At 40.9% G+C, this 16,688-nt stretch overlaps 1 protein-coding gene across 1 annotated transcript; it reads right to left on the reverse strand.

Moving 5' to 3' along the window:
• Positions 1 to 4,894: 4,894 nt before the first annotated feature.
• Positions 4,895 to 5,902, reverse strand: LOC111899063 (uncharacterized). The gene has a single exon (XM_023894950.1). The coding sequence runs from the start codon at positions 5,900 to 5,902 to the stop codon at positions 4,895 to 4,897; it is 1,008 nt and encodes a 335-aa protein (XP_023750718.1).
• Positions 5,903 to 16,688: the final 10,786 nt, after the last annotated feature.

Below are 16,688 nucleotides of genomic sequence, written 5' to 3' on the forward strand. Positions count from 1 at the left end.
TCGGGGAGCTCGATGTCAAGACCGCGAGCCAAAAGTGTGACAAATCCCCCAATGCAACTATCACCGGACGTCTTGGATCCGATGTGGGCGCATTTGTGGAAGAAGAATGAAGCAAAGTCTGGGATTGGCGGCCTTTCACGCCTCGTCATACACCAAAGGAAGAAGAGTTCAATTTTTGCGAGCTGGCCGGTTTCTTTGCGGGCAAAAACCGTACACACCAGGATGCGATGGGCAATGCGGAGGCATGGGTGGATGATAGATGTTGCTTTATCCCGACCGGCACACGAGAAGATACCCCCAGTGATTTCCGTCCCAAATGTCTCGTGATTGAACTCAACAGGTAGGACGTCGAAAACCGTGGATGTGTTTGAAGAAGGCAAGCCCAAGATGTCGTTTATCGTTGCGAAATCGATGTACCTTCGGTCCCCTAGAAGCTGGAATGCGGCTTTCTTTTTTTCGCTGTCGTACCCACTATCGGCGAGAAAATCTCTAGTGGGGAGCTCGTAAGTGTGCGCCATGAGGTTGAGACGGTTTTCCCACCCAATGTTACGAAACAATTGGGTGACCCCTTCAAGAACCCCAAGTGATATAAGCGTGGGCTCGCACACAAATTTGGTAGACGCAACTTTCGAGGTAAGCTCTTTGTGTAGTTTTCGACTGTCTTGGCATCCTGAAACCTTGGGACATTGGGAGCACCGCTTTGATCTCTTGCCGGGGCTTTGCCTCGGCTAGTAGCCGAACGCTTCCTAGAAGTAGACATGGACTTCCTGCACGAAAAAAAAATGACCACTACACGAACCACAATTTCAACAAACAATATGTCAACCCCAAATCACCAAGTAACTTCCTATCGGCTTCTAAGGCAATTCAATAATCAAAGCAAGAAGGGATTCCTAAATTCATTGGATACAATAGCATATGAATGGACGTGCATCTTGATTAATTAAACAAAGGAAAGAAAATACCCATTTTTGTTGAAAGTTCAAAGTTTGCGCGCGAAAATTTGGGATTTGACAATCTTGCAACTCTTCACCCCAAGCTTTAAACTTTTGTTTGATATCCTGAGAGAAGCAATTTACTGCAAAAACCCAACGAATCCGGCAATGGCTTGAAATTCCGGCGAAATTTTCCGGCGAGCTTTGGGAAATATTTTTGGTGGGGTTTGTAGCCTTGCCCAAGAGGAGTACAATGGTGGTGGCGGAATCGCGAGAGGTGGTCGGAGTTGGCCGGAAATCGGCCGGAAAGTGGCGGGGGGAGAGTGGTGGCGCCCCAAGATACAGTAACAGATCGGACCATTATTTTAGTGGGGTTTGTAGAGCTCTGAATTTGGAGAAGAATGGCGGTGGCCTCGCGAAATTCCGACCGGCGGTTTGACGGGAAAGTGAGTTTTAGTGATGGAGATGAAGGTTCTTTAATGGAGGTTAGGGAGAAGAAGGAGAAGAAGTGGGGAAGAAGAAAGGGCCGGCTGGGTATAAGGTGGGGCAATTGGCGGTCAAACCTGGTCAAATAAAAAGTCAACACTGGTCAACAGGTCACGCGGATGAGTTATCGAGTACACGCGAACCGCGTATGTAGGCCAATAGCTATTCTGATTTATCCTTCACGACACGCGATCGACTCTGCCCACAAACGGTCCGTTTTAATAAACACGTGGACGATGCATCAGGTACACGCGGACCATGAGTTTCACTGCATGTCTTCTGTTTTCCGTTTAATGGACGCGGACGATATAGGGACCATATGTGGACCGTGTTAATAAACACGCGGACAAGGACTCGATCACACGCAGACCGCGTGTGCTGGGCTGAAACTCTTCTGTTTTCCTGATAATGGACGCGGACGATAGAGGGACCACACACGGACCGTGTTAATAAACACGCGGACAAGGACTCGACCATACGCGGACCGCGTGTGTTGAGCTGATATACTCCAACATTCTTTTTGCTCTTTCACCATTACGAACACCGGGTATTCTCAATAAGGAAGGAGAAAAGATGTTAAATCCAAAAATGAACCAACCACGACATTTATTCGGAACTAGAAAAGTTGAAAACTTTTAGTTTTCCAAAAATGCCCTTCTTTAACGTCTTTGGCGAGACGTGCTCCCTTCTTGATTTCAGTACACCAGGGCATCCAATTGGATGGCTTCTAAGATATTTGCATTAAAACCTTCATAGAAAGGTTTCAATCGATGCCCATTGACTTTAAAAACTTGCCCCGTTTCTTCACTTTGAATTTCAACTGCTCCGTGTTCAAAAACTTTTAACACAACAAACAGACCTATCCATCATGACCTCAATTTTCCTGGAAATAACTTCAATCGTGAATGGTAAAGTAAGACCCTATGCCCTGGTTCAAAACTCTTCCGGATGATGGACTTGTCGTGGAAGAGCTTCGTTTTTTCCTTATAAATCCTTGTGTTTTCATAGGAGTCATTTCTCAATTCTTCTAGCTCTTGGAGTTGAAGTTTCCTATTCCTTCCCGCCTCATCGATGTTGAAGTTGCATTGCTTGACCGCCCAAAATGCACGGTGCTCTAACTCGACGGGAAGATGACATGGCTTTCCAAAGACCAACCTAAACGGGGACATTCCTATTGGGGTCTTGTACGCAGTCCGATAGGCCCATAAGGCATCGTCAAGTCTCAAACTCCAATCCTTCCTTGTCGGATTCACTGTTTTCTCTAGAATAGACTTCACTTCACGATTCGAAACCTCCGCTTGACCATTCGTTTGAGGGTGATAGGCTGTAAAGACACGATGGGTCACGTTGTACTTTTTCAATAAAGCTTCCATCATTTTGTTGCAAAAGTGCGTCCCTCTATCACTAATCAAAGCCCTAGGCACACCAAATCTCACAAACACATTAGATTTTAAAAACTCGATAACCGTTTTGGCATCATCCGATCTTGTGGCTTTGGCCTCAACCCACTTAGAAACATAGTCAACCGCGAGCAAGATGTAAACGTTGCCAAACGAAACAGGAAATAGGGCCATGAAATCAATCCCCCATACGTCAAAAATTTCACAAACAAGGATTGGATTTTGGGGCATTTGGTTCGTTTGCGAAATGTTTCCCATCTTTTGACACCGTTCACAACTTTCGCAAAACAAGTAGCAGTCGCGTGACATGGTTGGCCAAAATAATCCACACTCAAGGACTTTTCTCAAAGTCCGGCTAGGTCCGAAGTGTCCCCCACAAGCGAATTCATGACAAAATTGCAAAATGGATTGGTGCTCTTGTTGGGGTACACATCGCCTAATGATTTGATCGGGACAATGTTTCCACAAATAAGGCTCATCCCACACATAATATTTTGCATCACTTTTGAGCTTGTCTTTTTGAGCATGGGTGAATGTGTCGGGATACCGTTTTGTGACCAAAAAGTTAACGATATCGGCATACCAAGGAATAGATTGAGTAAGGGAAAAGAGATGCTCATCCGGAAACTCGTCCTGCAATGGGAGAGGAGTTTCATTTGAAGTGATCCGGCTTAGATGATCGGCAACGAGGTTCTCGCATCCGCTCTTGTCCTGGATTTCCAAGTCAAATTCTTGTAACAGCAGGATCCATCGGATGAGTCTCGGCTTTGCATCTTTCTTCGTCATCAAGTACTTGAGAGTTGCGTGATCTTAATACACTATGACCTTGGTACCGAGTAGGTATTGTCTGAATTTCTCCAAGGAGAACACTATGGCCAATAGCTCTTTTTCCGTGGTAGAGTAGTTGCTTTGAGTATTGTCTAGTGTCCTTGATGCATAATAGATCACGTGGGAGGCCCTCCCATTCTTTTGACCCAAAACGGTGCCTATCGCATAGTTGCTTGCGTCATACATGATCTCAATGGGGAGATCCCAATTTGGTGCTTGCATGATGGGAGCGGATGTGAGCAACTCTTTGAGTTTGTCAAAAGCTTCTTTGCACACCTCATTGAACTCGAAATCGATTTCCTTTAGCAAGAGTTGGCACATTGGTCTTGTTATCTTTTAAAAATCCTTGATGAACCTTCAGTAGAAACCTGCATGGCCCAAAAAAGAACGAACTTCCCGAACACAAGTCGGGTAAGGTAAGCTTTGAATAACATCAATTTTGGCCTTATCTACCTCAATTCCTTTCTTAGACACAATTTGACCCAAAATGAGACCTTGACTCACCATGAAATGACATTTCTCAAAATTCAAAACCAAGTTTGTTTCAATGCATCTTTTTAAAATTTTTGTGAGATTAGTCAAACATTATTGAAAAGAGTTTCCATATACCGTGAAATCATCCATAAAACCCTCATTTATGTTTTCAACGTATTCCGAAAAGATACTAACCATACAACGTTGGAAAGTGGCCGGGGCATTACATAATCCGAATGGCATTCTCCGGGATGCAAAAGTACCAAATGGACATGTAAATGTTGTCTTTTCTTGGTCCTCTGGTGCCACCGGGATTTGGTGAAAACCGGAATACCTGTCGAGACAACAATAATGAGATTTCCCGGCCAACCTTTCTAACATTTGGTCAATGGAAGGCAATGGGAAATGATCTTTTCTTGTTCTTGCATTGAGTTTGCGGTAGTCAATACATACTCTCCATCCGTTTTGCATACGGGTGGGGACCATCATACCTTTGTTGTTCTCGACCACCGTGATTCCCGTCTTCTTTGGAACGACTTGCACCGGGCCTACCCACTTGCTATCCGAGATTGGGTAGATCATCCCCGCGTCTAGGAGCTTCAAAATCTCTTTCTTGACCACTTCCATCATTGGCGGATTCAACCTTCTTTGTGCGTCCCGGCTTGGCTTGCATTCATCCTCCATTAGGATCTTGTGCATACAAGTGGAGGGACTCAATCCTTTAATATCCGCAATCGTCCAACCCATTGCTTCTTTATGTTCCCTCAACACCTATAGGAGTTTATCCTCTTCGCACTTGGTTAGGTGAGTTGAAATGATGACCGGGAGAGTCTCGTTGTCTCCCAAGTACGCGTACTTCAAATGTTGAGGGAGGACCTTCAATTCTAATTCGGGCGGTTGGACAAGGGAGGGTGGCAATCTCGTGTGAGTTTGAGGTAATTCAATCTGCTTCACACTAAATTGGTTGGTCTTCTTGATTTCCAAATTGTTGACTAATCTTTCAATTTCGGGGTCTAATGAGTAAAGCTTCAATTTCTTGGCCAATTTTGCACAGTCAAACCCCTTGCTCAAGATCATCTCTAACATGTCATCATCACACAACTCGAACAACTCTTGGGTCATTGGTTCAATAATATCAACAAAACACAAAGAGGAAACATCACTAGGATATCTCATAGCGTCATAAATGTTGAAACTTATTGTTTCACCATCAAACTCCATTGTCAAGCTTCCCGCATACACATTAATCTTCGTTCTAGCCGTCTTCAAGAATGGTCGCCCAAGTAAGATTATACCCGATTTTGAGGATACTTTTTCATCTAGGTCAATCACATAGAAATCCACCGGGAAGACCAATTGGTTTACTTGAACTAGGATATCTTCCAAAACACCTCTAGGAAATACACTTGATTTATCCGCAAGAGATATTATGACACCGATTTCACTTAAGGGTCCGACATTCAATGATTCATACACCGAGTAAAGCATGACATTGATAGAGGCACCAAGATTAAGCATAGCACTACTGAAGGTGACATCTCCAATCTTGCATGGGACTGTGAACATTTCGGGATCTTTACACTTGGGTGGAAGCTTCCTTTGTAAAACCGCGGATGTGTTTTCGTTTATCGAGATTTTCTCATTCCCTTTCAACTTTCTCTTGTTGGTGCAAAGCTCCTTCAAGAAATTTGCGTATCTCGGAATTTGTTTGATCGCATCAAGTAAAGGGATGTTCACTTCCACCTTTTGGAATGTGTCAAAGATTTCTTTCTCCTCCATATTCTTCTTTGAAGTTGCAAATCAGGAGGGGAATGGTGGGTGAGTGGCTATTGGTGTCACTAGAGGAGTAGTCTTCTTTGGGACTCCAGCTTGTGCGTCATTCTTGGCTATGGGATCCTCAATGGGGATGATCTCTATTTCTTCCTCTTCTTCTCTTGGTTTCTTCTTTGAACTACTTTCACCGGCTTGTTTGCCACTTCTCAAGGTCACCACATTGACATTTGGGTTTTTTTTTCGGTTTGAGAAGGGAGTTTACCACGGGATTCCAACTTGCTTATGCATGTAACTATATCTCCCATTTGTGCTTCAAGGTTGGAGATACTAGTCCTTGTCTCTTTTTGGAATTATTGGGTACTAGTGGCTAGAGATTTGACAATGTCTTCAAGAGACATTCCGGAACTACTTGATTGAGATTGAGGAGGTTGTTGATGATGATGTGGGGGTGCGGTTTGGGTTGATAGTGTGGTTGCTGATGTTGGTATTGAGGTTGTGGTGGTGGATAGGACGGTCTAACCAATGCATTTTGAGGCAATGGTCTTGGGTTGTAGCCTATGTTGGGATTTGGCTTCCAACTTGAATTATATGCATTTTGGTAACCGGATGGTTTGTTGTGGTTGTTTTGGAACTCTCCCGTGGCATTCACATGTTCCGCATCTTCTTGAAGGATGGGGCACATATCCGTAGGATGTCCCATTGTTGCACATATTCAACAAACCATCACTTGTGGAGTTTGTCCCATGGCTAGCTTTTGGACAACGGAGGTTAGATCTTTTATTTGAGACTCAAGATTTGATGTTCCCACTTTATTGACTTTGTGTTGTGTGTCTCTCTTCATGTCTTGGCGAGGGCCAAAATGTTGTGAATTTGCGGCTATGGTGTTGAAAAGTTGTCTTGTTTGTTGTGGGGTTTTACTAAAGACATCTCCACCACTTGAGGCATCAACTAGTCTTCTCTCCATTGGCAACAATCCCTCATAGAAGTGTTGAATGAGGAGTTGTTCCGGAATTTGGTGTTGTGGGCAACTATAGCACAAGTTGTTGAACCTCTCCCAATAATCATGGAAAGTCTCATTTTGACCTTGGCGGATTCCACAAATCTCATTTCTAAGACTTGAGACCCTTGAGGCGGGATAGAATTTATCAAGGAAAGCTCTTGCCATGTCGGTCCATGAGTTGATCGATCCCGGTGGAAGATAGAATAACCAATTTTTTGCTCTATCGACCAATGAAAAGGGGAATGCACTTAGCTTTATTTGGTCATCGGTTGACCCTTGTGGCTTCATGCTAGTGCAAATAATGTGGAACATCTTCAAATGCTTATGAGGGTCTTCATTCTCCAATCCATGAAAAGTTGGTAGGTGATGGACTAAACTTGACTTCAACTCCGAGCCTCCTTCCAAAACCGGGTAATTGAGACCGGTTGGAGTTTATGTAACATCGGTCTCCATCATTTGCCTCAAAGTTCTTTCGGGAACTTCTCCTCCGTCCGCCATTGCAATTGGTTCAATAATGGGTGGATTTTGTTGTAGGGGTGGTGTTTCAGGAATTTCTTGGCAAGGGTCGGGACTACAATCGGGTTCTATATCACTTAATGAAGCGGTTTCAACCTCCGGATCCCTGTGAGGATTAGAAGTTTGACCACGTTCAATTCGCTTTTCCTTCGCCAAACGCCTTGCTTCTTTTTCGATTTCTGGATTGTAAATCAAGTCACCTATACGTTGAGATCTGGGCATAGAGAAACAAATTGATTAAAAATAAACCAATCCCCGGAAACGGCGCCAAAAATTTGGTGGTGGTCAAGGCAACCACAAATAATAACCCTAAATATCACACACTAAAATAGTGTATAGTGGTAAAGGGGTCGAATCCACGGAGACTGGTTCAATTTATAACTCTATGAGAAATCTCTTTGTAAAAATACTTGGAATATGACAATAAATTGAAAATGGGGGTTTTTGATGTTTTGAAATACTTGAAACAAACTAGAATTAACTATGATTTAAATAAGAGAAAGATGGTTGACTTTGGACTTTCATCACTTGAACATTTGGTTAAATAATCATGAGAATACCAAGGTGCAATACTTGTGTTTAAATCTAACTTGGCTATAGCAATTTATAAGCATAACTTGCCTCGACTCTTCTTTTATATTAAAATGACTAGAGAAGCTCATAGCACATTTCCTAAATCAAAGTCACAAAACTAATGAAGCATGTAATTTTGTGAAAATCAATTAGCATTAGGTTTTAAGAGTCACCAAATCCAAAGAGTAATCTATTGCTTTCATTACCACTATGGAGAAAATATTTTCTTAGTCTAAATGAAATGAAAACAAACATTTAAACTAATTGTTGCTTGTTAAATTGAAGACCTATTACTTAGTCAAGAATTTAACCAACAAAGATAACATTCATATATCAATATTCATGACTAGAGATATATAAACATGAAGGAATTTTTCATAGAAAATATAATCATAAATATTCAACACAAGTTCATGGAGTTCTTCAAAATAACCAAGACATTCAAGCAATTACATTCAAGTCAACCAAATGAAAATCTAGCCAAGCATGGCTAAGATTAAACAAAAACAAGAGGGATTAGAGATACCAAACATTGTCTTAGATGCAAGATGTAAGGAAATTACAATAATCTTCCAAATATTCTTCAAATCTTCCCAAAACTTCTTAGAGAGAAAAAATGGAATGTGTTCTTCAAGTTTCCCCCTCCAAATGAACCTCCAATCTGCTGCTAAAGAGAGCTAATTTCTGGATTCAAAAAGAGACCAAAAGCTACCCACAAAACTTCCACAATTAGAGTCACCAAGTCAAAACCCGGAAACAACTCAGCGCAATTCACGCGGACCGCGTATGTACCCACGCGGACCGCGTGGGTTACGCTGAATGTGAAACTTGGGCCATTTAACATGCATTTAAGCCCAATCTTCATTTCTTCAACTTTAGCCCATAATCATAAATCTTTAAGACCCATTTTCCATTCCAAAGCCTTCTAATGATTGACCCAATACTCCTCAAATTTTTTGTAGCTCGATTCCGCGCCGTCTCATCATCATCTTTGCCCATAAATTAGTTCCAAATTGATTTCTTCTTTTACGCAAGCACCTAGCCCAATCGCACCACTTCAAGTCCGCAAGCAAATCACATGCCTCCATGAGTCCCGCATCCTTCTAAGCCTCCAATAACAAATAGTCTTCGGAAAATCCTGCAATTAAGCTCAAAAGACTAGAAAGCACCCGGTGAAGGAGAAAAATGACAAAAAGAGAAAATATGCATGAAGATTGACTAAAATAAAATGGGATGTGCTAAAAAAAAACTATAAAAAGAAGTAAATAAAATGAAGCTATCATAGACCAACTAATGGAGTTTACGGCAGTAAACTAAGAGTTTATGGCCGTAAACTCCCCCACAAACCCTCCTTTGGTGTTTTGGTGGTCATAGGTCTTTATGAGTGTTTCTAGCTAATTCTACAAGCCATGGAATGAGTTTAAGGTACCATTTGACCATGTTTTAGGAGTTTACGGCCTAAGAACCCATTCTTGGGGGGGTTTACGGCCGTAAGCTCCTATGGGGGTAGTTTTAGCATGTTTAAGGTCTTAACTTGATTGTGGTTGCTTCTAGACTTTATTCCAAGGCTTATGGTGTGTTTAAGTGGCATCTTAACACTTTAAATTGAGTTTACTCCCCATGAATAGGTGTTTACGGTCCAAGCATGTGCTTGGGCCTTAAACTCATGTTTATACCCTAAATGATGATTTAAATGTGTTCTAAGTCCAATTTGGTAAGCCCCTAAGTCATATCTAAGCTCCAAATGAGGTTTGGAAGGCTTTTATGGCTCAAGAACCCCATTTACATGTGTTCATGACCTAAGGATGTTCCAAGACCGTAAACACATGTTTATGGTCCTATTGCTCATATAATTCACGAATTTGAAGGCCAAAGGTGTTATACTAGGAGTTAGGATAGTTACCTTGATGATTTGGAGCTTGATTTGGATGATTTTGGCTCAATTTCGAGTTTTAGAGAGAGAAAGTAAAGATAGTAGAGAGAGAGAGAGAGGAAAAGGCTTCAAATGAGGCTCTCTCAACTTTATATATGCTTCAAGTTTGGGACACGGTGGAATTCTTCCCGATACTGACGTTAGACAAGGCTTTTGGTCACACCCGATTAAGTTACCGTAATTACGACGTCTTAGATGAAACTAAATATTTTCTAAATGAAAATAGAAAATATTTTAATGTTTTAAAATGTATCCCGTCAATTATGGAACCTAAATAGAAGTCGCAATGAAATTAAATTAAAATAAAGTTAACGGAAAAATTGGAACGTAACGGCTTTATTAACGGAACCGGGTTATGACGACGGAACGAACTTCGGGTTGTCACATTATCCCCCCGTTAGAGGGAATTTCATCCCGAAATTGAAACTTTAGATGCGACTCGTGGATTTGGAAAGAGAGTACGGATACTTCTGTTCTATCGGATCATCGCGCTTCCAAGTGAATTCGGATTCTCGCATGGCATTTCGGGGAACCTTTCACTTATCGGGATACGGCTTGTTTCATACGTTTAACCTCTTGATCTATGTTTTCGATTGGTTCTACCATGAATTTTAGACTTTCGTTGATTTCAGTCTCATCAAAGGGATTACTATGGTTTCATCGGGTAGGCACTTCTTAAGGACAGAGACGTGAAATACGGGATGGATGCTGCTAAGTTATGAGGGTAGTCGGAGTTTTTATGCTACGAGATCGATCCTAATGAGGATTTCGAAAAGTTCTATGCACCTTGGGATACGAGTTTTAGAATGTAACATGCCTTCTTTGATTACTACATGATCAAAGAAAATGGTTGGACCGAAGGGCATCACTACATCTTCGTAGTGACCATATCGAGTCCTGAATGCTGTTTTGAAAACATCATTCCTATGATCTCATAGCTGACTGGGCAACTCCTGCATTTCTGCTGAAGCCTATCGATACGGAGATTTGGATACAGGGTTTGCTCCAAGAATTAGATCGATGCGAAACTCTACTTGACGTTCGGGAGAAATTTCTGGAAGCTCTTCGGAAAGACATCAGGAAAATTGTAGTCTTCGGGGATGCAACTTCCTGTTTCTCGATGGTCACATAGACCAGGATTTTATGGCACTCCCTTCGGAGAAACCTTTTGAGCTTTGATGTACGAAATGATGCAATAGCTGAAACTAAGTTTATCGTCGCAGATTATAAGAGTTTGATCGAGGAAGGTTGAGATGGATAGATTTTTCGGAACAAAGGATGTGAGCACGATTGAGACTCAATCAATCCATGCTAATGAATACTTCAAAGCTCTTAATAGAAAAAACTGGTATAAGATCGATGGGAAAAGGATGATCGCCGAGGGTAAGGGTTCAACCTATGAATATATCGCTAACGTCCTCTTTCTCGTTGTTAGACATCTCGACAGTAGGCATTTCGGTTACTAATGGAGGACTAAAGTTAAGATAATGTTTGATTGAATAGATAACAGATTCTCTTTCAACAATATAATCAAAAAGTTTTGCAAGTATAAGGGTTGTCGAGGAAGAATATATACCTGTGGCAACGGTGGGATCGGCGGGTGCCTCAACTTGTCCCATAGCTAGGACTCTCCCGGTGTTGCCAGTTGTTGCTGCCATGGGGCAGTTTCGCTTGAAATGCCCGGCTTCGCCGCAACCGTAGCAGGCCAGACTAATTCCCGCTCCGGAAGCTTAATTAGGCGATTGGGTTGGTTTTCTGCAGTTTCGAGTAAGGTGGCCCTTCTTGCCACAATTGTTGCATAGTCTTTTGCGACATAGCCTGGGAGTACGATGATGGTAGTTGCACTTGTCGCACCAAGGAAGGGTACCAGTATATCCACTGGTAGGAGTTTGAGCTGTGGATCCGACGACAGAGACAACAGTAGGGACAGTAGCAGCACGAATTGCCACAGTTTGCTGCTTCTTCGAGGACTCCTGAGAAAACTGAATCTTCTTCTTTTTCCAAGATTTTCTTTTCTCACCACTCCTCTATGTCGGCTAAGGAGTGGTGGCTGCTTCCTCTATGCAATCGCTATGGTCGATCATAGTTTGCGCTAGGCATTTGGCGCTGCCATAGGTGTCTGGCTTCGCAGCCAAGACATTTCCTTTGGTTGGCTGGGTCAACCCTCAGATGAACCTCTCAATCTTTTTACTCTCTGGGGTAACCATTCCCGGACAGAGTAACCCAAGTCATTGAATCTTGAAGTATAAGCGACTACGTCGGAACCCTGCATCTTTAGATTCCATAGTTCATGTTCTAATTTCTGCATCTCGCCCCGTCGGCGGTACTCGACAAGAAGAAGATCCTTCATGGCCTCCCAACCCATGGCATTGGCTACGGGTAGGGTTAGGGATTTGACTCGATCGTTCCACCAAGTCAAGGCTTTATCGGTGAAGGTACAAGCGGTGAACTTCACTTTATCAGATTCCGAACAAGTACAAATTTTAAAGTTAGATTCAATTTTCTCGAACCATCGGGTTGACGAAATGACACCTCCAGTGACATCGAAGGATGTGGGTTTCACGTTCATAAAATCTTTATAGGAACACTGTTTCCGGTGTTCCTGGCTACCTACCTAAGTTTGGGACTGGGGATCACCTCCTGAACCACCGGGGTTCATTTGAGACATGGCGGCTGCCACTACGGCAGTAACAGTTGCCTGGAACATCACAGGATCAAATTGGGGAGAAGGTGGTGGCGGAGGAGGATTGTTGTTGTTCTTTGAGCTGGGTCTCTTTCTTGGAGGCATCTTGATCTAAAAAGATCAGGAAAGAGAGGATCATAAGTCCTCTAAATTGAATCATGAGATATGGAACAAGGGTTATCTCATTAAGACAGACATAGCATTCTATTAAGCGATAAAGCAAGAAAGAGTTTTCAAAGCAGATAAACTATCGCTAAAGGAATGATGGAGGAGCAATGCTTGAATGAGGATTTCTATAACGGATTTGGCTCGAGAAATACTCCCATAGTATTTCATGATTCGATGCAACAACGGCTCGTTGTTTGGGTATTGGGTAAGTTTTAGGTATATCGCATACCACAGTCACTCCCAAGCACATGTTGGTCGTGTCTCGAATGAATATAGTTGGCCAGGCTATATTGATCATAGACACGACTACATAACTGCCCAGGTTTAACGCAGTGTACAACACCCATTTGCTTATGTTTTGTTCTACTTGTAGTTACGGATTTTGACGGTTAGGTATACTTGTATACTTTTGAAAATACTTATATTTTAAGGTATACTTTTAGTTCATAGCACTTAGGCCCCTTAGTGTTTATAGTCTTATACCATGTAAGGTTTGGTATACTAGTTCACTATAAACAAGGGCTCTAATACCATTCTGTCACACCCCGAAACCGAAGGCGGAAACGTTCCGGGGTGAAGGACATCATGTATATCGCAACCAATGTACATAGTAAGCATAGTAAACACAAAACAATACATTACATAGAGTTATTACATTTGTTTGAAATCAAAGTGTTACAAGTGTCATACATATATATCATATGAACAAAAGTAACAGACATGTCTTCTGCGTACTCCGTCTTCGCCAAAAGGATCGCTGGGTACCTGTCTAATGTGGACCTGAGAATACAAGCAGTTTGAAAATCAGCATAAAGCTGGTGAGTTCATAAGATGTTTGTTTTCTGAATATGTACAAGTTTCCTTTGGTTTTCCGAAAAGTTTGTTATCCAAGAAAATCCCATATTTTCTTATAAGTATAGTTGAGTTATCCGTTTAGTTACTCGGTCTAGTTAAGAACAGTTCAGTTATCCCAGGAAAAACCCTTATTTTCCTAAAAGTAAAGTTTACTTAAAGTTCTGAATTTCCGTTAAATACAACTGTGTATAGTTTAATACGTAAAACTATATATTGAAAATCATGGGATTACTATCCCGTACTAGATATAAGATAGCCTTAATACACAAAAACTATAGATTGAAAGTCATGGGATTACCGTCCCGTACTAGATATAAAACCATGGGAATACCATCCCGTACTAGATATAAGATAGTTTGATATACGCGAAACTATAGATAGATATAGATTGAAAACCATGGGACTACCATCCCGTACTAGATATAGATTGAAAACCATGGGAATACCATCCAGTACTAGATATAGAATGAAAACCATGGGAATACCCTCCCGTACTAGATATAGATTGAAAACCATGGGAATACCCTCCCATACTAGATATAGATTGAAAACCATGGGACTAACATCCCGTACTAGATATAGATTTAAAACCATGGGACTACCATCATACTAGATATAAGAACTATAGATAGGATATAAAATCAAATCTGTGAATAAACTTATATTAATACGTGTTGTGAGTCGGGTAACCATGCTAATACGACACCGAGACCTCCTTGACGTTCGTCAGACGTCGGACGATATCCAAAATTTGTCACCCCAGGCGTCCCACCTAACTGTAGCTAGCAGTTTAGGTGTGGAATTGTCAGTCCCGAATAGATCTATTCACAAATTCCACGCTCTCCCTCCAGGAGACTCTAGTTACACTTCCGGGGAGGATTTACTGATAAAAATAACGAATCTCACAATCTAGTATCAAATTATTCACGGTGTTCTCAGACGTTACCAAACATACTAATCGTTTTGAAACATAATACGGTAAAAACAGTTTAATACAATGGAATTATCTGGCAATACTCTAAATTAAACAGAGATAAACTGAATCAGACATAGTTTGTCTATTAACTTTACATAAATCTGTGCTCGTAAAACAAGAACTAAAGATCCCAAATTATTCCCATAATAATTTGATTGATTTGATTGTTTCCTTTACTGTAATTGAAATCCATGTATTTATATTCAAATAAACATCCCTTATGCTCCGCATAATACATAAGGGGTAAGGATATTTAAAAGTTAGCCAGATATTTATAGAAGTACATCAGTTTTAGGTTTTGAAAACATTTATAATTTGCTTGTATTTCCCATGAAAACATTGAAAAACACGGAAAAAAGGCGTAGGGGTATGAACTCACCAGTCGAGGAATGTGTCGTCTAGGATGCTAAGAGTCGAATCGTGGCTTGATAACACGTGAGGTTCCTATGTAATATGAAATGATACACAATTGTATCTAATTAGACTTTAAATTACTAATTAGATAAGATTATACACTCCAAGACGCGAAAACACTTCAAAGTAAGTGTTTGGAGTAACCCGGGTGACATCTAAGGACGTATAAGGCTTGGATATGGAGTTTACTCTTCAAGAGTTTACGGCCCTAATGACCCACTCCCCATGAGTTTACAGTAGTAAACTAATGGAGTTTACAGTAGTAAACTAAGATTTTATGGCCGAAAACTCCCCCACACACCCTCCTTTGATGTTTTGGTGGTCATAGGTCTTTACGAGTGCTTCTAGCTAATTCTACAAGCCATGGAATGAGTTTAAGGCACCATTTCACCATGTTTTAGGAGTTTACGGCCTAAGAACCCATTCTTGGGGGGTTTAAGGCCGTAAGCTCCTATGGGGGTAGTTTTAGCATGTTTAAGGTCCTTAACTTGATTGTGGTTGCTTCTAGACTTTATTCCAAGGCTTATGGTGTGTTTAAGTGGCATCTTAAAACTTTAAATTGAGTTTACTCCCCATGAATAGGTGTTTATGGTCCAAGCATGTGCTTGGGCCGTAAACTCATGTTTATACCCTAAATGATGAGTTAAAGGTGTTCTAAGTCCAATTTGGTAAGCCCCTAAGTCATATCTAAGCTCCAAATGAGGTTTGGAAGGCTTTTATCGCTCAAGAACCCCATTTACATGTGTTCACGGCCTAAGGATATTCCAGGACCGTAAACACATGTTTATGGTCCTATTCCTCATATAATTCACGAATTTGAAGGCCAAAGGTGTTATACTAGGAGTTAGGATAGTTACCTTGATGATTTGGAGCTTGATTTGGATGATTTTGGCTCAATTTCGAGTTTTAGAGAGAGAAAGTAGAGAGAGTAGAGAGAGAGAGAGGAAAAGGCTTCAAACGAGGCTCTCTCAACTTTATATATGCTTAAAGTTTGGGACACGGTGGAATTCTACCCGATACTGACGTTAGACGAGACTTTTGGTCACACCCGATTAAGTTACTGTAATTACGACTTAGATGAAACTGAATATTTTCTAAATGAAAATAGAAAATATTTTAATGTTTTAAAATGTATCCCGTCACTTATGGAACCTAAATAGAAGTCGCAATTAAAGTAAACTAAAACAAAGTTAACGAAAAAATTGGAACGTAACGGCTTTATTAACGGAACCGGGTTACGACGACGGAACGAACTTCGGGTTGTCACACTTGGATAAGTACGTGAAGTATATCTCACAAAGCTATATTATCGGTTATGTGTATAATAATGAAAAGTTACTTTGTAATGAACATCTGCATGCATATTTCATAAACTATATCTATTATAGTTTATGTTTGGTTTTCCATTATGTATTCTCAACTTGGTAATATAATGCATCTGACCCATAAACCATACCTATTATAGTTTATACGTTTCTTTCTGTATTGTTTATTGAACTTGGTAAAATGATATGTAAGTTCCATGAAACTATACCTATTATATTTTATATGTTTGTTCGACTGAAATGAAAACCTTGTATTATTAACAACTTTGTAAGTTTGAAATCTTAAATCCTTGATAAAGATATTTCGTGAAATTTAACATTTTATGTCTGAATAGTAGTAAAATAAATT

Source organism: Lactuca sativa, chromosome 9 (genome assembly GCF_002870075.4).
Source record: "Lactuca sativa cultivar Salinas chromosome 9, Lsat_Salinas_v11, whole genome shotgun sequence".
Lineage (NCBI taxonomy): Eukaryota > Viridiplantae > Streptophyta > Magnoliopsida > Asterales > Asteraceae > Lactuca > Lactuca sativa.

Coding starts and splice junctions, on each gene's coding strand:
- LOC111899063 (XM_023894950.1), bottom strand. CDS start 5,902: ATGGAGGAGAAAGAAATCTTTGACACATTCCAAAAGGTGGAAGTGAAC.